This window comes from Eupeodes corollae, chromosome 3 (genome assembly GCF_945859685.1).
Source record: "Eupeodes corollae chromosome 3, idEupCoro1.1, whole genome shotgun sequence".
NCBI classification, from domain to species: Eukaryota; Metazoa; Arthropoda; class Insecta; order Diptera; family Syrphidae; genus Eupeodes; species Eupeodes corollae.
The window spans coordinates 25,772,489-25,791,908 of NC_079149.1; the positions used below are offsets into that span (position 1 = coordinate 25,772,489).

The 19,420-nt window shown below is 38.1% G+C and overlaps 1 protein-coding gene and 1 non-coding gene across 2 annotated transcripts; one reads left to right on the forward strand and one right to left on the reverse strand.

Moving 5' to 3' along the window:
• Nucleotides 1–4,372: 4,372 nt before the first annotated feature.
• LOC129952409 (protein MTO1 homolog, mitochondrial) lies at nt 4,373–11,600 on the reverse strand. Its single transcript, XM_056064970.1, has 8 exons — nt 11,491–11,600; nt 11,298–11,437; nt 11,126–11,244; nt 9,940–11,076; nt 9,717–9,880; nt 9,432–9,653; nt 4,582–4,642; nt 4,373–4,513 (listed from the first exon to the last, which is right to left on the reverse strand). The coding sequence occupies exons 1-8, from the start codon at nt 11,541–11,543 to the stop codon at nt 4,412–4,414; spliced, it is 1,998 nt and encodes a 665-aa protein (XP_055920945.1). The 5' UTR covers nt 11,544–11,600; the 3' UTR covers nt 4,373–4,411.
• On the forward strand, nt 9,236–9,317 carry Trnas-cga (transfer RNA serine (anticodon CGA)). The gene has a single exon. It is a non-coding gene; the product is annotated as a tRNA-Ser (tRNA).
• Nucleotides 11,601–19,420: the final 7,820 nt, after the last annotated feature.

Sequence of the window (19,420 nt, forward strand, 5' to 3'; positions counted from 1 at the left end):
CATGATTTGCCTTTGAAATGTTAATAAATATGATTTATTTCTTTTCGAATTGTACAAGGAGCCTTTACAAAAAAGTTAAATGGAACTGCGTAGAAAATAAATAAATCATAGAGGAATAAAGTTCAGCTTTTAGTTAAATGAACAAAAAAAACATGATCAATTGTCATTTTGACATAAATTGACTTGACTACATAGTTAGGGACATTTTTCTTGACTAACTTTTTAACATCGTGCTTTAAAGAATAGTGCAGAGCTCACACGTCAACACTAGAGGCACTATCTTTCAAAAGTATGTGCAATTACTGGCATATGCTGATGACATTGACATAATCGGAAGAACTCAGCGTGATGTCAATGGGGCTTTTGAGAGTATTGAGGCAGAGGCGGCAAAAATTTGTTTAAAGGATGATGAGGGCAAAACAAAGTACATGCTGTCGTCAAGAAAGGACATACAACACCGACGATTTGGTCAAAACGTCACCATCGACACACGTAACTTTGAGGTAGTCCAGGACTTGGTCTACCTAGGCTCCGCTGTAAACGCAGGAAACAACACCAGCGCTGAGATCAAACGTAGAATAACTCTTGCTAACCGCTGTTTCCTAGGACTAAGAAAGCAATTGAGTGGTAAAGTCCTCTCTCGAGGGACCAAAGTGTTGCTATATAAGACCGTTATCATCCCCGTCCTGCTATACGGTGCAGAAGCATGTACCATGACAAAAGCGGATGAAAGCACCTTGGGTCGCTTCGAGAGAAAAGTTCTTCGTGTGATCTACGGTCCCGTATGCATCGAAGGGGAGTGGAGGAGAAGATGGAACGACGAACTGTACGGGCTGTACAGCGACGTAGACTTAGCCAGAAGAGTAAAAGTCCAACGACTAAGATGGCTGGGTCACGTAGAGCGCATGGAAACCAATGCTCCGGCCCGGAAAGTCTTCGAATCCGCACCCACAGGACAGCGCAGTAGAGGAAGACCGCGGATCAGGTGGCGCGCACAAGTGGAAGGTGACCTCACCGCACTTGGAGCGCGAAACTGGAGACATCTAGCTAGGGACCGAGCTAGATGGAGAAGTTTGTTGGGTGAGGCCCTAGTTCACACAGGACTGTAGCGCCACCTTAAGTAAGTAAGTAACGTAAAAAGGACACATGTAAGCGCTCCATTAATATTCGCTATTTTGTTTTCTTTGCTGAGTTTGACATTTGCCCCGATTAACAGTTTGTCTATTCAAGAGTACCGTTAAAATAAAGTGTTCAGTAGAAATTTGCATACATTTTTAAAACAATTTACACTAAAGTAGTATTCACATGAGCGCGACTAACGAACGACGAATGAATTACAAAATGTGAGTTTATATACGTTTGAAGACATATTTCCACACAAATTCTTAACAAAACAATGGCAATAAAGTTTCTATTTGATTTACGATACATACTTTTACTTTTCAATATAATATATTAATAAATTTAAGAAAACAAATTTATTCGTCGCGAAAAAAATTATGGTTGATACAAACTGTCAAACTTTATTCGCGTTCCACATCATCCACACCCGCAACGAATAAAATAATCGCGCGTACTTAACCTAAAAAATCGTTCTTGTTTTGGTTTCGGTGGTGAATGGTGTTCGGCTGTGGCATTTTTCGCGACGAATTAAAAAAACTCTCATGTGAAAGAAACGTCAAAATCGACGAATATTCGTTTATTCGTTGGTCGTTGGTCGTGCTCATGTGAATAGTGCTTAAGATCGTTTGGTTTTAATTAAAAAGTTAATCATGGAGCGCAAAGGAAAAAATGCAAGCCTTAAAAAAGAAACCTTGTTATTTTTCACCATAAAAAAGGTAAAACATACAAAAAAATGCTGATATTTTAAACATGAAGCCACACACTGTCGGTGATATTATTCAGAGGTATAAAAGAGAAGGAAGGATCGAACCAAATAAGCAGATGGGTCAACCAAAAAAGTTAACAACGAAAGAAGAACGGCTTATAGTAATAAAAGCAAATCCTCATTTAAGTGCACCAAAAATTGTGAAAGATTTGTTAATGGAATGCAAAACGAAAATATCTTTTTCAATAGTACGCCGAGCCATAAAGAAAATGGTCGTGTTGCCCGAAAAAAGCCATTTATCAATATGCGCAATAGGCAAATTCGGATCAAATCTGCGAAGCAACACAAAAATAAGGATGCAGCTTGGTTGGATGATGTAATATTTGCTGACGAGAGTAAGTACAACCTCTTTGGATCGGATGGAAGAGTTTCGGTGTGGTGCAAGCCAAATGAAGATTTAAAGCAGGAACACAAAGCCAACAGTGAAGCAGGGAGGCGGGCACATTATTGTTTGGGGGTGCATTTCGGCAAGAATCCTGGAAAGTTTAGTATTAATCGACGGTATATTGAATAAGGAATACATTTGAGGATCCTAAAAGACAATTTAAGGCAAAGTGCTGAGAAAATGGGCATTTTAAGGAATTTCAAATTTTACCAGGACAACGACCCGAAGCAGAAAAGGAGCATGTTTTTAAAGTTTAAAGTGAAAAGTAAAGTGTTTTTATTTAAAGAAACGAAAAAAAACTAATATTAAGGGTACTCACGTACGTCTTCTGAACCTGTCCAGTCCATAGTTTCTACATTAAAAGTAGACTGGTCGACGGTATTTAACATCCAAAATTTACAATAATTACAGATAGGGTAGGGTATTTTTTTTTTTAAAATGCGTAGGTTTTTTTTTTCAAAGCTTGAATAATTGTGCTTAAGAAAACTTTACTTTAAAAAAACTTCTAAAAACTTACAAATGTTGAAACTGAATTACGCTGTATTTAAATACAATTGAAATGTGTTTTAATAAAGGATATTTTAATAAGGGCTGGTAGATGCTGAAATAGACTAAAACAAGCTGTGTGTGAGGTATTAACAAAATTATTTTTTATTTGAAAGGCGCATATTTGCCATTAAGTGTGGAATATTATATCATTCCAGCCTCGGCTTTTTACGGTGGCATGGATGCGAGTGGTCCAATTTTCAATGATCCGGCTGAATTTGAGCGATGGCCTGTGTTATGTTCACATTTAAGACATCGGTCGATTGTGGTTTATTTTCATAGACCTATGACTTAAAGAAACCCCACAGGAAAAATTTTAGCGGGATCAAATCGCATGACCTTGGTGGTTAATTCACATCACCCCTGCAAGTTCATGTGTAAAACGCCAATCTTGGCGTTTGCTGTGTGGCACATAGCGCCGCACCGTCCTGCTGGAACCACATGTCGTCTAGGTCCATATGGTTCAATTTGAAACATAAGAAATTAGTTATCATTGTTATGTAGCGTTCGCTGTTGACGGTGACCACCTCACTAACGTCGTTTTTAAAAAAGTACGGAAAAATTACGCCACCGCCTCTGGCCCAAAATCCATACCAAACGGTAACTTTTTGAGGATGCATTATCACCTGGTAAACCTCGTGTGGATTGGCGTCGTCCCATGTACGGAAATTTTGCTTGTTAACACAGCCATTTATCAAAAAATGCTCCTCGTCACTAAAGTTGATTTTTCGGTTAAAATTGGGGTCCTCTTCCATACGATTCGAGCCCAGTCAGCGAACAAACAAACGTCTATGGTAATGAACTTTGAGCTCCTGTGTCAGCTGAATCTTGTATGGGTGTAGGCTCAAGGCCTGACGCAATATCCGCCAAGTTAAAGTCTGCCGCCACGTGGGCGCCAACAACTCACCGCGCCGATTGAAAAACCTTTTATTATAACAATGACTTAAAGAAAATATTTTAAAAAAAGTCCTGTAGTAATAATAAACAACAACATGATTTGGACATCCATGAAATTCCGTTACAAAATATAGCATAGGATAAGTTAATTAATCTAAAAATACAACAGTAATGCAAGATTCGCATTCATAAATGGGCAGACAACATTAGGGACTTCATTTGCAGTCAATTGCATTCCCTGAACGTACATTTTCACCTAGGCAACTAGTTTTTCAACTTTCATAATCTTCAAACTTGGAACTTTACTTCACTAACCTCTACCTTCAGTTCATTGTACAAAAACTATCAAAAACAGTATTGTCTACAAAACCCTCCTCAGACAAGCTACGAATCCATCACGATTTGCATTTTGCATTGTAGAGAAGTATTACTTATTTCCAATTTGACAAGAAACCCTTGTCCTTGGAACGGAATTGTGCAGCTTTCAGTTGAATTAAAAAACATCATCAATTGTCATTGTGACATAAGTTACTTGATTGATTTTGCAATTGTAAAAGACGAATGCGCTTCACTGCCTAATCTAAAACTTTAAATTAAATTAAAATTTACAACTGTTTTATTAAAAGTACCTACATACATATGTACATTTTCATAAACTTATTTAAAATTATTTGTCTATTTTCAAATTTGTTTTATTAAATTGAAATTTGTTTTGTATGGGGTCGTTGTTTTATAAATTTAAGAAGTCGAACAACAGTTGAAGGAGTTACACCTTGAATTCTACTAGCTGCAGCAATCTGTACGATATAAAAAAAAAACAATTTAATACGAAATATTTATCGATATCTTTTAGAGCTTGACTTACAGTTTGAGGTTGGATCATGGTAAGCTTTTGTCGTTCTTCATTTGAAAGGCTAAGTGATTTTCTAAAACAAAAAAAAAAACAACATTAATTCAATTTTTAGGTAGGTACACAAAAATTTAAATTCTTATAATTTTGTGAATACATTGAAGACAATTTTATTTATTTTAACAAAAAAAAAGGAATTTATAATCTATAAAAAGGTAACCACACCAAATCAAAATTTAAATGAAAAAGTACATATGAATGAGAAAATTGAGAATTCAAATAAAACATACACTTTGGCAAATCACGGTATTATTCATGAGCTTACAGACGCTCTCTGACTTCTCCTGCCCTAAGCATTTTCTTTTTTCATTTATCATTTAGAAAGTCAATATTGGTTTTTTGAGATTTCACTATATAAGGCTCATTCTTTTAATACATAGAATATCCATACCACTCAATAAAATAGGTTAAAATCGAAGCTGCTGAATGCAAATTCAGTTGATATTTGATCTTCATTCTCTAAATATCCCCTGTTTCGGAATCTGAATGTTGGTCAGGATATCTCTCCAACATCGCTGTCCGGATATAAGCAGATACTTGATATTGGTGATCTTGAGCCTACATATGGTCTTAATACTTTGCAGTGCTGTTCAGAATCCATTTTGTATGATGTTGTCAAGATATGGAAGTGTGTGCTGGTATAATTTTGAGTACAAAAATACCCCTTTATTGAGTTTATTGATTACATTTTTCAAAGTTTCAAGGTCGATAGAATCAAAGTTTATGATCTTAATAGGGAATTCAGTAGGTTCGAGATACCTTTTTGCGTCATGTCACTCTCGAAGAACAAGACGACTTCTACAGTAATTTTTAAAAAAGTGAAAAATTTGGTTGTCCCAAATCCTTTTTGACATCAAACTTATTGCATTTTATTGTTGTAAATATTTTGTAATATTTAAAAGAAGTAACTATACAAATTTAACAATTTGTCAAAATCCAAAAATAATTATTTTAAATAGCGCAAATGGGAAATGGTATGGACCGAATCCCAGTCTGTTTTTTAAAATTAAATAAAATCGCCAAAAAAGCTTAAGTTTGTTGGTTTTCTCAGTCAATAGGAGAAGTTTTTTTTACCATGTCTCTTATTCGGCTAATTTATAAAATCTTTATTCTTCCGAAACTCGAGTAAAGAGATCTTTGAAAATGATACATGAAATATTTGTATCCTTAGAGCTGCGTCGCAAAGTTTCATGTACATAATAAATATATCATTATTTAATAGCTAAATATTTTAATAAACAATACTCTATCGAAATAGAGTTGCTCGTAATTCTATAGAGAGGCTCATCAGTTAAAACTTGAAACCTATTTCGGACGTACTGTTGAGTACAAAGATTCTTTTTAGCCACACTTTACGAATGTGGAATTCTTTCTTTCAGTCATTAAAAGATTTCTATACTTATAAATTGAATTTAAAAAAACAGTACAATCATTTCCAATTTACACTTTTAAATAATTCTATTGTTTCTTGTATTGTAAAACTGTTTTTTCTGGAAAAATCTTAGTCTTTGGAGTCTTAACACTGGGCAAATGCTTATTAAATGAGAGCAGTCTTCTTTTGTTTTCATGTTGCATAGGGTACAGAATTGCTGAAAATTTCCATTGTATGGACTGTCATTTAAGGTTAGGAGCTCATATCTGGATTTGAATATGAACGATATTTCTTTATAGCTGAATGTGTTTTCAAAATAATTATTGTTTAAAAAGATTATGATTTAGTTGTGAGTATATTATTTTGCTATTTATATTTCTCGAACAAAGTCTTCGTGTTTTTGAATTATCTTGTAAAGCTGCTCCTTTAGTTGTGCCAAGTTATTCAAATCTCCACAGCTATCGCCAATATTTTGTCATTTTGCAAACCACCAATTCTCATTCCGCATTTTCTTTGACAAACGAGCATCTGAATGTGAAGCAACTTTATAGATGTAGTCGGCCTGCATCTTAAGGATGTTGGTAAACAGGGTTCGAAGACTTTCCGGGCCGTAGCATTGGTTTCCATGCGTTCTACGTGACCCAGCCATCTTTGTCGTTAGACTTTTACTCTCCCGGCTAAGTCTGCGTTGCTGTACAATACGTAAAGCTTGTCGTTCTATCTTCTCCTCCACTCCCCTTCAATACATACGCAACGACCCAAGGTGCTTTCAACCGCTTTTGTCATAGTCCAGGGACGGGGATGATAAGAGTCTTATAAAGCGACACTTGGGTTCTTCGAGAGAGGACTTTTATACTCAATTGCTTTCTTAGCCCAAAGAAACGGCGGTTAGCAAGAGTTATTTTTAGTTTGATCTCAGAGCTGGTGTTGTTTTCTGCATTCACAGCGGAGCCTAGGTAGACGAAGTCCTTGACTACCTCAAAGTTATGTCTGTCGATGGTGACGTTTTGACCAAGACGTCGGTGTTGTAGGTTCTTTCTTGACGACAGCATGTACATACTTTGTTTTGCCCTCATTAACCTTTAAACCCATTTTTGCCGCCTCTGCCTCATCAGCATATGCCAGTATATGGAGAGACTTTTTGAAAGATCTGCACTATTTTTTCAAGTATACGATGTTAAGATGTTAAAAAAATCACATGTTAAGTTGTTTAAAACCTTTATGGAGCAGCATGAATTCTCCATGGTCATCCTGCATAAACGGACGAGTTTGGCAGGGATGGCGAAACTAGACATGGCTCTATATAGCTCGTCCCTGTAGATGCTGTCATATGCGGCCTTGAAATCGACGAAAAAAGGGTGGGTGTCGATTTGATGTTCTTGGGTTTCTTCCAGGATCTGCCGTAATGTGAATATTTTATCACCTATGGACTTTCCTGGTCTAAAACAACACTGATAAGGACCTATCAGGTTATTGACGATGGGCTTTAGACGTTCACATATTACGGCAGAGAAGATTTTATAAACGATGTTAAGTAGACTTATTCCTCTATAGTTGGTGCAGTTTAGAGGGTCTCCTTTTTTCAGGATAAAGCAAACAACACTGAATTTCCATTCATCAGGCACGTTTTCTTCCGACCATATCTTACAGATAAGTTGGTGCATGCTCCTAACCAAGTATTCTCCAGCTGCTTTAAAGAGCTCGGCATTCAAGCTATCCGCTTCAGCGGCTTTATGGCAATCGTCTATGTCGGGAGGACGGAATTTTTGGCTTTCGTCGTCTATGTTGAATGGATCATCCTGCCTGACAACGGAATTCGGCTCGTCGTCGCAGTTATACAGGTTGCAGAAGTGGTCCTTCCATATCCTCGGCATTGACTGCGGTTCCACTATGATGTTTCCACTTTCGTCTTTGCAGCCTTCGGTTCTAGGTTTATGTACCTGTAAATTTCGTTTTACTTTCGAACTTCATTCCTGTTTTTTCCGCTAATTCTTCGGCCGCACGTGGTCCGTGAAGGGACATAACATTCCACGTGCATATCCGAAGTTCGGTGCCCTTAATTCGTTTGCGTAGGTTGTTAACAGTAAATCCGTCCGTGCCGAGCCTTGTTCGTGTTTCGCAACTATGAGCTTTTCTACTGCTTCAAATAATAAAGAGATGTTCTAACAACAAATGCCAATAATTTGTATTTAGCTGACAGCAATACATTTTGGTTTGAGAAAATATTCCTCCATATCATATTCAGCAAGCTTTGCGAAGATTTAGCCTTTTCAATTAGATGATTTTTGAAATCCATCGTTTTGTAATCTTTAGTGATTTCAAGACGATGGCCATTGAAGAACCAACCTTCTCTAATCAAACTGTGAGAAAATCTTGTGAATACTATGATTTTGGATTTTCCAATATTTATTGTAAGTCCCCATGTGTTGCAGTAGGTATGCCTACAACCAAATTATCATAAGCTGCAAATTTCCTGGTGAGCCTGAAAGGATCACTAGAACATCTAGGTACATACAGTAGAACATTGATTATAGAGCCAGCTATCCGAATCCCACCAGGAAGATATTTGCCAATATTGTTAATGAACAACGCAAACAGCAAAGCACTCAGAGGGCATCCTTTTTTACCAGCATTAGTATTAAATCATTGTGAGAATGTAGATCCATCCCAAACCGCTGCTTCTGTACCAATATACATATTCCTTAATACATTTAAAAGTTTTGAGGAAACTCCGAGTTGAGAGAGTTTAAAAAAAGTGCATTTCTGTTCACAAGGCCGAAACCTGCCTTAAAATCAACAAAAAAGCGTAAATCTTCTTATTTCGGGATTGAAAAGCTTTGACAATTATTGACGTTAAAACAAATATCTGATCCACAGTACAATAGTTTTTCCGGAAACCCGCTTGGAGGTCAGTTAAAATGCTGTTATAATTAACCCACTTTTCTATTCTGTTCACTAAAACACCGCAAAATATTATTGGCTATAAGGATATTCCTAACCCCTTGAATAGGTGCATACTATAATAAGAAAAATTACACAAAGCACAGTTTGTGATGAATCTACGAAACCCCGAATACTTTTGTTGTATTTGATGATTACAGTTAAACTCTTGCAAATATACCACTAGGCTTTTCATTATCTTACCTTATCACCCATGAACGATGACGCATACACACTACACCCACTTGTAATTGTTGTGATAGTCAAATAGAAAGTCTGACATTCGATTTTTACTTAGCAGTCGTGGCCGAGTGGTTAAGGCGTCTGACTCGAAATCAGATTCCCTCTGGGAGCGTAGGTTCGAATCCTACCGGCTGCGTTTCTTTTTTCTATTTCGATCTCATTTTTACTATTTTGAATTCAAGTTTAAACTTTCTTTCGATAGAATTGTAACCTTTTGAAGTTTAATAAGGAAATGCTTCTCAATACTTACGCAAAATAATCAATATTTGCTGGAATCATAAGCTGTTCCTCTTGTCTCACAGCTTCCACATCTTTAGCCTGTTCAACTACAAAATAATCGTAGAGGGCTTCGATCTTTATTCTTTCGGAAATTTGTTCATCTTCCGCAAGCCATCCAAGATGTTCGGGTTCTAGACTAGCGATTTGTTTGCAGGATATATTATCTGCGGGGATGGCTAACATTTCAAAGGCACTAAATTGGTCAAACGTGGTTAAGAAGACATGAAAAAATGAAACAGGTGTTATAAGAACAAACCTCTTTGGAACAGAAGTTTTCGACTCTGGGAGATTGAAAAGAGACCTCCATTGATTGGAAGAGCGTTTGAGATCCTTGAGAATGGTAATGGCTTCATCGAGTTTAGCTTTTGTTCGGCACATATGATTATAACGTTCTTTGGAGACCAATCCAAACTTGTAACCCTGAAGAATAAACTTTATTGGAGGGTTTCAAATTAATGAAAGTGGGACGATGGATTCACCTTCTCAGTCAAGCGGAGATCGGCATTATCTGGCCGCAGTAATAATCGGAACTCAGCTCGACTTGTAAACATCCTGTATGGCTCATTCGTTCCCAGTGAAGTTAAATCATCAACGAGTACTCCAATGTACGCTTCGGTTCTACTGATAGTCATCTGTTCTTTATTCAAACTCTTTGCAGCGGCATTTGCTCCGGCAAGTAGTCCCTGACCAGCTGCCTCTTCGTATCCCGTGGTTCCATTGATTTGTCCCGCTAAGAACAACCCCGCAACTCTTTTGGTCTCCAGCGTTACGAAGAGCTCCCGTGGATCAATATAGTCGTACTCAACCCCGTAACCTGGCACAACAACTTCGGCCTCCTCCAGACCAACAATTGAATGAATTAGTTCCACTTGTTGTTCTTCAGGAAGAGTACACGACAAACCTTGAGGATAGACCAAGTCACTGTTGAAGCCTTCAGGCTCCAGCCAAACTTGATGAGTTTTCTGTCCAAATCGTAAAATCTTCGACTCAATCGATGGACAATACCTTGGACCGGTGATTTCTTCAGTCACATGTCGATTCTGGTGCATATTTTCCTTGACGATCTCGTTAACTCTGAACGTCGTGTTGGTAAGATGGCAGGGAAGTTGATCTTTGGCGTTGATCCAGACTTTGTCGTTTAAAAATGAGAACGGAGTGGGAGGATCGTCTCCCAGTTGGACGTCTAAATTGGAATAGTTTATCGAACTTTTTCGAATTCGAGGGGGAGTTCCAGTTTTCAGACGTCCCATTCGAAAATTGAGATTCTCAAGGCTATTGGCGAGACCAATGGCCGGTGCATCACCCATCCGACCAGCTGGGCGAACATCCATTCCGATATTGATGTGCGCACGAAGAAAAGTTCCAGTTGTGATGACTACTCCATGGGAATGGATTTTTTCACCAGTTTTAAGAATTACTCCTGAGCACTTCACTACTGCGGTCTCTGAATTGTCAGCTGGGGTGCATTCGTCTATAATGAGATCCTCAACAGGTGTGCAAAGTATGTCTAGGTTGGGAATGTTAAAGAGTTCCTTTTGCACGGCAGCTTTGTACAGTTGACGGTCGATTTGAGCTCTAGGTCCCCAGACAGCTGGACCACGACGACGATTAAGCACCTAAATTAAATAGTTTCTCATTTCAATTCACATCGAGGTAAATTCTTACCTTGTATTGAACTCCAGAAACATCACAACATCGACCACAAATCCCATCGAGAGCATCTACTTCTCGAATAAGATGTCCTTTCCCAATTCCGCCAAACGACGGATTGCAGGACATTTCCCCTGAACAAAGGAATATTTAATAAGTGGAAAGAAAGTCATTCAAGAATGTTTACCAATTGTTTCTTTTTTGTGGGTGACCAATAAGGTTTTGGCTCCCATTCGCGAGGCAGCAGCACAGGCTTCAGTTCCGGCATGACCACCACCAATAACAATTACATCGTAGAACTTTCCACTAGTTTTTTCACTGAAAAATCTATTGACAGTGGGAAATTTAGTATTGGATTAATAGAAGAGTTTTCTAGGTACCTTTTGGAATTCAAAACTAAAGCTTTTCTCAGGAAATTATTGGACAGAAACATGTTTTATTTACTTCACTATTTTCGTTTACAATAAAATGTGAAATCGCCGTTTGTTATGACATAAGGCAATCAGCTGATGAACTTTTGACAATTTGCTTTATAAGAAATTCTCGCACTGAGAGAACTTGGCGCTAGTGAAGTAAAGAAGACAATTGACTGCGTTCGTTTGGTATGTCAAATGAATAAGTTGATGGACGAAGGCATCCGTTTCAAATTTGAATACTTCTGAGATACTAGATAGGGACTGCCAGTCAATTCATTTTACAATAGAATACCACTTAAAAATGGTTCCAAAGAAACTAAGGATATCCTTAATAATAAAGGTAGACAAAATATATAAAGCATGTTCTAAATGTTTCTTGCAATAAACCTACAGAAGGGCTAATATCGTTCAGGAATACATTAAATCAACGTGAAGTTGGCTACAAGCAGTCGGTGTCGGTCGTGTGTAGGCCAATGCTTCTGACTCTTAACAACGCAACGTCTACTACATGTACTTAATCCTGTGAATTGCACAAACTTCTATTGGGCAAATGACATATGGCAAATTATTATTATTATCAATTTATATTTTGACAGCAGTATCAATCATTCATTATACCATCCCAAAATCATCTTTGAATTTGCATTTTTGGGTAAATGGCCTCACCAACAAGTCCATCGCGTATTGATCGTTTTCATATACAAGATAAGACAGTTTAAGGCTCATAAACGTTATAAAAGATTTGTTGGTTTACCTTTGCCTAATGAATTATTTTGAACACAAACATCTTAAAAACAACTGTGTTTCACGTTCCAAAAACTTCTAGGGGGAAAGCAGTCATAGGTTAGACGAATAGTTACTTACTTTACTTTAGTTGGCGTTACAGCGCATTGTGCTCCTGGGTCTCAAGCAATAACTTTCTCCAGCTTACTCGATCTCTAGCTTGCTGCCTCCAGTTTCAAATACCAAGTTGACCTGCGTCGCGTTGGCCTCAACTTGATCACTCCACCAGAGATGAGGCCTGCCTCTGCTTCTTGTTCTCTCAGGCTTGGCTCAGAATACCTTACGGGCTGGAGCTTCGCTGTCCATTCGCTCGACATGCCCTAGCATTCTTAAGCGTTGTACACGCAGTTTTTGACCAGTAGCAAGTCGCTGTACAGCTCGTATAACTCCTGGTTAAATCTTCTCCGCCAGATTTTACTTTTCCTGTCGACACAAACCGGACCATAAATTGTACGCAGAACCTTCCTCTGGAAGATACCAAGAGATTCTTCATCCGCCTGGGAGAGGTTCCATACAGCAAGACTGGGATGATTAAAGTTATGTACAGTGTCTCTTTGGTGATTCTTTCAAGAACAATTAGAAACAGCTACATGACAGCGCATTGCCTTGTCGAAGTCCTCTGGTGGTTTCGAAAGTTTCGGTCGAGTCTCTTCCAATTTTGATAAGTCGCATCAGTTTGGTAGGGATACCAAAACTTAACACTGTCATAAGCTGCTTTCAAATCGATGAAAAGATGGTGTGTTTCGATGTTATGTTCTCTTGGGTCTTTTCAAATTTTAGTAACTAGCTGGTTCATGCTCCTTACCAGATCTGCTCCAGCGTACTTAAAAAGCTCCGCCTGCAAACCGTTATCACTGGCCGCTTTGTTCGACTTCAGCTTGGTGATGGCTAGTTTGATCTCACTCTGGTCGGCTGGGTGGAATTCTAGATCGGTAACCAAATGGATTTGACGTGGCTGCTCGCTGGCAGAATCGTTGACTTCATCACCATTAAGCAGCTGGTTGAAATGATCCCTCCAGATTTTTAGCATTGACTGCGTCTCGACTACGGTATTTCCCTCCTTATCTTTGCAGGCTTCAGGGCAACTAGTGAATCCCGTTGTTTCCTTTTTGGCTCTTCTATAAAAGCTCCGCATCTGTTTCCTTTTAAAATATCCCTGGATCTCCTCGACTTTACGCTGCTCCTGGGCTTTTTTCTTTCTTCTGAGCAAGCGGTTCTCATCCCTTCTCTTGTCGACGTAGAGCTGGCGGAAAGATCGTGTCCTCCTTTGCTGCCACAATCTGTATACCTCCGTTTTAGCTTTGTTTGCCTAAGCACATTCAGAGTCAAACCAGGAGTTCCTTGGTGGTGGCAGTGAGAAACCTAGCACCTCTTCTGCAGCATTCCTCATGGATTGCTTGCAAAGCTGTCAGTGGGTCTCTGGGCACATCTCATCCGTTGTAGGGTTTCTCGCAAGCTCTAGGGATACTCGGTCGGCAAAGGCATTGGTGGTATCCTCCTGCTGCAGTCATCCAACGTTGAAACTTCTTCTCGAGGTTATTGTTGGCCTAAGAGCTTCCATGGATATTCGTAATCGGAGTTTAGCACCAACTAGCTAGTGGACGGAATCTATGTTGGCTGATCTGTAAGTACGAACGCCAAGTAAGCTAGAGGAGTATCTTCCGTCAATAGCAACATGATCGATTTGGTTGCATGTTCGATCATCGGGGGACCGACAAGTACCTTTATGTATATCTGGATGAGGGAATCTGGTGCTGCTCAACACCATGTTTTTCTCGACTAGGAAGCCTGAGTCCGTTTCCAGGTGTGATGTCGTGTAGGCTACGTCTTCCGATTGACCTACCAAAGATGCTTTCTTGACCAATTTTGGCGACACCGTTTTTGTGACATTGCTTATATGTTTTGACAAGGAGCTCATAGAATTCTTCTTTGGTATTGTCAACTTTCTCTTCCGCCGGGGCATGTGCGCTAATAAGGCTCAGGTGTTGGAATTTGGCCTTAATTCGGATTGTCGTCACTCTTTCGCTTACTTTTCGAAAGCTTAAAACCCTTTGCAACAAAATGTTAATAAATTTGTTTTGAGAGCTATGAAATTTTTTATTTGGGTGAAATGGTTTCAGGCGAAAAGACCTAATGCCAGCTGTCACTTTTGAAGGTGTCATATTTTAAATTTGATCATTAAAAACAACACCATCATTAAAATTGTAACGATAACGCTTCAAAATGTTGAATTGAGTTGAAATTTCACTTAAAAAATACTCCAGAATAGTTTCAAGACCTTAAAAATAAAATTCGTGAAATTGTTAGGACATAAAACATCTATTTAATTTGCTTTACAAAAACCCCTTTTTCTAATATAAAAATTATACCTTTTATTAAAAAACCGTAAATTAAAGAATGAAATATGTATAAAAATATAAACAATAATTGGATGTTTATTTCAAACAGAAGTTTGACATTTTGTTTGACAGTTCGTTTGACCTGGTAAAATAATTGGAAATTGGTATTTTACTATGTTTATGGTGAAGAAGGCTCATACTCAAATTGTTTTGTAAAAGTAAATTGTTTTCCTAATTAAGCGATTTAAACTTTAGTTTTTCAATAGTTTTTTTTGACATATAAAACATATGTAAGTGGTCACATAATCACGCATTATTTGAGTTTTTTTGACAAATCATAACGAAAAGATAACATCAACACCATTTCAGAAAACAATGGTTTGGCTCTCGTGAGGCTAGAATATGGGAAGCCTCATAAGGACCGAGCAAAAAAATGGCTTTATTGGAAAATTACTATTATTATTTAGGAACGCATGCACCAACTCATCTGCAAAATATGGTCGGAAGAAAGCATGCCCGATGAGTGGAATCTCAGCATAGTGTGCCCGATACATTAGAAAGGAGACCCTCTCAACTGCCCCAACTACAGAGGCATCAGTCTTCTTAACATTGCGTATAAGATCCTCTCTGCCGTATTATGTGAACGTCTGAAGCCATTCGTCAACAACCTGATTGGTCGTTATCAGTGTGGCTTCAGACCAGGAAAGTCCACTTTCGAATAAATATTCACACTACGGCAGATCTTGGAAAAACCCAGGAGCTTCAAATCGATACCCACCATCTCTTTATCGATTTCAAAGCCGCGTATGACAGCATCTATAGGGAAGAGCTCTACCGAGCAATGTCTAGTTTTGGCATCCCTGTCAAACTTATCCGTTTGTGCAGAATGACGATGGAGAATGCACGCTGCTCTATCAAGGTCGGAGAAGACCTTACCGATTCATTTGATGTCGAAAAAGGTTTTAGACAAGGCGATGCACTGTCATGCGACTTCTTCAACATCGTTCTGGAAAGAATTGTGCAAAACTCAACCGTCAACACTAGAGGCACAATCTTCCAAAGATCCATCCAATTACTCGGATACGCAGATGATATTGACATAATTGGAAGATCAAAGCGTGATGTCAGTGGAGCGTTTTTGAGCATTGCGACGGAAGCGAAGAAGATGGGTTTAGTGGTCAATGAGGGCAAGACCAAGTATATGCTGTCATCAAAAAAGGACACTGAACGACGACGTCTTGGACAAAACGTCACCATGGACAGCTATAACTTTGAGGTAGTTAGGGACTTTGTCTACCTAGGCACCGCTATTAATGCAGACAACGACATCAGCGCTGAAATCAAACGAAGAATAACTCTTGCAAATCGCTGCTTCTTTGGACTTAGAAGGCAATTGAGAAGTAAAGTCCTTTCTCGAGCATGTAAAATCACCATCTATAAGACACTCATCATCCCGGTTCTCATTTATGGCGCTGAGGCCTGGACCCTGTTCAAGAAAGATGAGAGCGTCTTAGGATGCTTCGAGAGAAAAATTCTTCGGGTGATTTTTGGTCCCGTACGCATAGATGGAGAATGGAGGAGAAGATATAACGTCGAACTGTACGCGCTGTACAGCGACACTGACCTGGTTAGCAGAATTAAATTCCAACGGCTTAGATGGCTAGGTCATGTAGAGCGTATGGACATCAACGCTCCAGCCCGGAAGGTCTTCGAATCCAATCCCGAGTAACGGCGCAGTACATGAAGACCGCGACTCAGGTGGCGCACTCAGGTGGGAGAGGACATCAACCAACTTGGCGTGCGAAACTGGAGACAACTAGCTAGGGACCGAGCTGGCTGAAGACGCTTGTTGGTTGAGGCCCAGGTCCGCCCGGACTGTAGCGCCACCTTGAGTAAGTAAGTAAGTATTTTGGAACATTCAACTGTCAACTTTTAGGGCTGTAGAATGTTCGGATTTGTTGTCAAACCAGCGCTATTTAAAGTTTCCTTGGGCTACACTAAAAATCGATTTGGCGATGTACATATTTTGATAATGTCAATATTTTTCGAGATGGGCTATTTTTATTATTCTTTTTTAAACCTGGCAACCTTGGCTACATCAAACAATATCTCAATTTAAGACTTTTTTCTTTAAGATTATAAAGTATGAAGTCTTTACTACTAACCAAGCCATGACTTATAACCTGGAAGTTATCATTATTAAATAATATTATTGGACAAATGCTGGTCCCTTAGAGATAAATTGGACCTTCAAAAACGTAGTAGCAGGTGACATTTACATGAAACTATGTATATTAAATTTTCAAATCTTATTTTTACAGAAATCGATTTAATTGTTTTAAAATATGTTTAATTAAACATTTAAACAAGTTTGATATCAATAAATCAGACTTAAAACAAATTTAATAGTAGCCTATCATTGTTCTTGATTTTTTTCATAAATAAAAGTTGACTTAATTCTCATGGCTTAACTCTTTAAAGAATAAAAGTCTGGTGAAATATTGTCAACCTTCAATTATTCCTACATGTTTTCAATAGCATAAGAACATAAAGACCTGTCGCAAAACTGTAACAACTCTTATACACTTAATTTATCTCACAATCTCAAGGCACAACCCAAAAATAAAATTTAAATAACTGAATTTGTATGTGGATGTTTCTCTGATGCAGGCAAAACACAAAAATATGCAACAAATCCATTCCAACTTATGTTAGGAACCTAGGAGTATCTCATTGCAGCAAAAATTCCTAGCTCGTTAAGTTTTTCTATGGAAAACAAGCCGTTAGGCCAATTTAGAACAACAAATCGTTTCAAAATTACATAAACAGAACACTCACCACATCCACAACAAGGAAGCCACTACATTCTAATTTGATTCTTCCGGGAGTCGGTAGGTTGAAGTTCTAACCGACTACCGAGATCCAAAGAGTTCTCTGACTTGACGGACGTTGAACGATTTCAACCTCTCAAACAAGCATCAGCAGTTGGTGTACCTAAACGCAAGATCAAGAACCATCAAACAACAAAGACAAAAATAAACAACCATCACTATACCCAATCCAACAACTCTACATTCCTCACTCAAAACTATTTCAAAAAAAAAAGGTGCTCCTCAAAACATTTAACATTACCATAAAAAGCAAGTTACAAACCAAAGAAAAAACACATGGCTGCCCAACAAGTATCTCGGTGACCAAAAATGAAGAAAAAACAAAAACAAACCAACAGCATAAGTTTTTTCGTTCTTTTACTTTTGGTCAAAACAGGCTTAGCTTAGAGAGGCACAAGCCATTACAAAATGCCTAAGACTTTAACCGCATTTGACCGAGAAACGGTCATGGCCAAGGATATCATACCATGCCACCAACACAGCATTTCATGAAGTTTTTGATCTCCGTTGCCCCACCAATGCCCCGGCGTTCAACCACAATTGCCCCACCGTTGTTGCAGCAATGAATGTCCAGAAGTCCACCATCATGGCTGATTTGTGTAGCTGAATATGCACACCAAACATAAGCTTCTTTGGTGTGCCTTCGCCTTTGAAAAAACAAGAAAAAATAGGAATGCTTAAGAAGTGCTAGAGTTGATCTTGCACTTGGTCTTGCGCCATTAAGAGTCATGGAGCTGGAAAAAAGGGGTCTTGAGCCTGTATCTGTATAATCTCTCTGCCTGCAGTATCTTAGAATAAACTACCCTCTACTCGACTCGATTCGACTCGCAGTTGAATTGGTCAGTTTAATGTTGGTAAAAACTTGTTTTTTAGGATGACTTGGCTCGAACTCTCTGACTCTCTGACTTTATACGAGGTTACGACAAGTAGGTATAAATATATAAGATTGCTAACGAACGATAAGTTGATAGTTGTTCAAAAAAAAAAAAAAAACATTAAAAAACTTGAAACTTATGCTGAAGCTGATGAAGCTGAAGCTGGAACTCAGAGCGACACTCTTAGAGCTCTTGGTTGTTGGTTAGGTTTGGTTTGGTAGATCGTAAAGAATTTGTTCCACTCCGGGTTGCTGGGAAAATAAAACAATCGAACCAAATGTATGTAGAAAATATAAACATCACGGAATGCTATAGTTCTCACTGCGCAGTAGCTTTTGTTGTGGAATGTGGAATTAATTATGAAGAATAAAAACATATCACGGCGGCAGCGGCAGCGGACAATTTAAATTTATAAATTAACCTTGTTTTTCCTCATATTATAATAATGTATAGAATCAGAGATTAGAATTTTTAATAGATTTTGATCGAGGTCCAAAAGTTATTATAGTAAATGGAAGCCATCAGCTTTAGGTTCTATGAGAAATAATGAAAACTATTGGACTAAACATTAAAAAGGGTGGTGATTTTTAAAATTAGATCAGTAGTGTCAGATTTTGAATGTAAAATAATATCGTAGCATTATTGAAAGTTCAGTAAAATAATTTTGAACCCATTTAGTTGACAAGCAGTTCAGTGGGAATTGAGAGCATGATGGGTAGTAGCTGATGTTTGACACTTCTCAAACTTAGATGTCACTTGAAGTTTCATAATTTTAATAACACTGGTCGAACAGTTTTTACGTTTTTTTTATGTTGGACAAACAAAATAATACTTTTTTTTTAAAGTATGTCCTGCATTCGAATCCTGCCTTTAAATTTTTCTATTAAATTAAGCTTTTTTAATTATGCCCCTTTAAAAATGCAAAATCGTTAATAAGTTAAAACTCAAAATAGCTCTTAACAATAAATTGTATGATGATTGTGAAAAGTACTAATCTTACTCTTTT

What these genes read in the sequence shown, in the direction of transcription:
- LOC129952409 (XM_056064970.1), bottom strand. Translation starts at nt 11,543, where the DNA reads ATGTTTCTGTCCAATAATTTCCTGAGAAAAGCTTTAGTTTTGAATTCC. An exon ending in CCACAAAAAAGAAACAATTG is followed by an intron (nt 11,245 to 11,297) that starts GTAAACATTCTT and finishes TCCTTTGTTCAG; the next exon opens with GGGAAATGTCCTGCAATCCG. An exon ending in ATCTCCGCTTGACTGAGAAG is followed by an intron (nt 9,881 to 9,939) that starts GTGAATCCATCG and finishes TTTATTCTTCAG; the next exon opens with GGTTACAAGTTTGGATTGGT.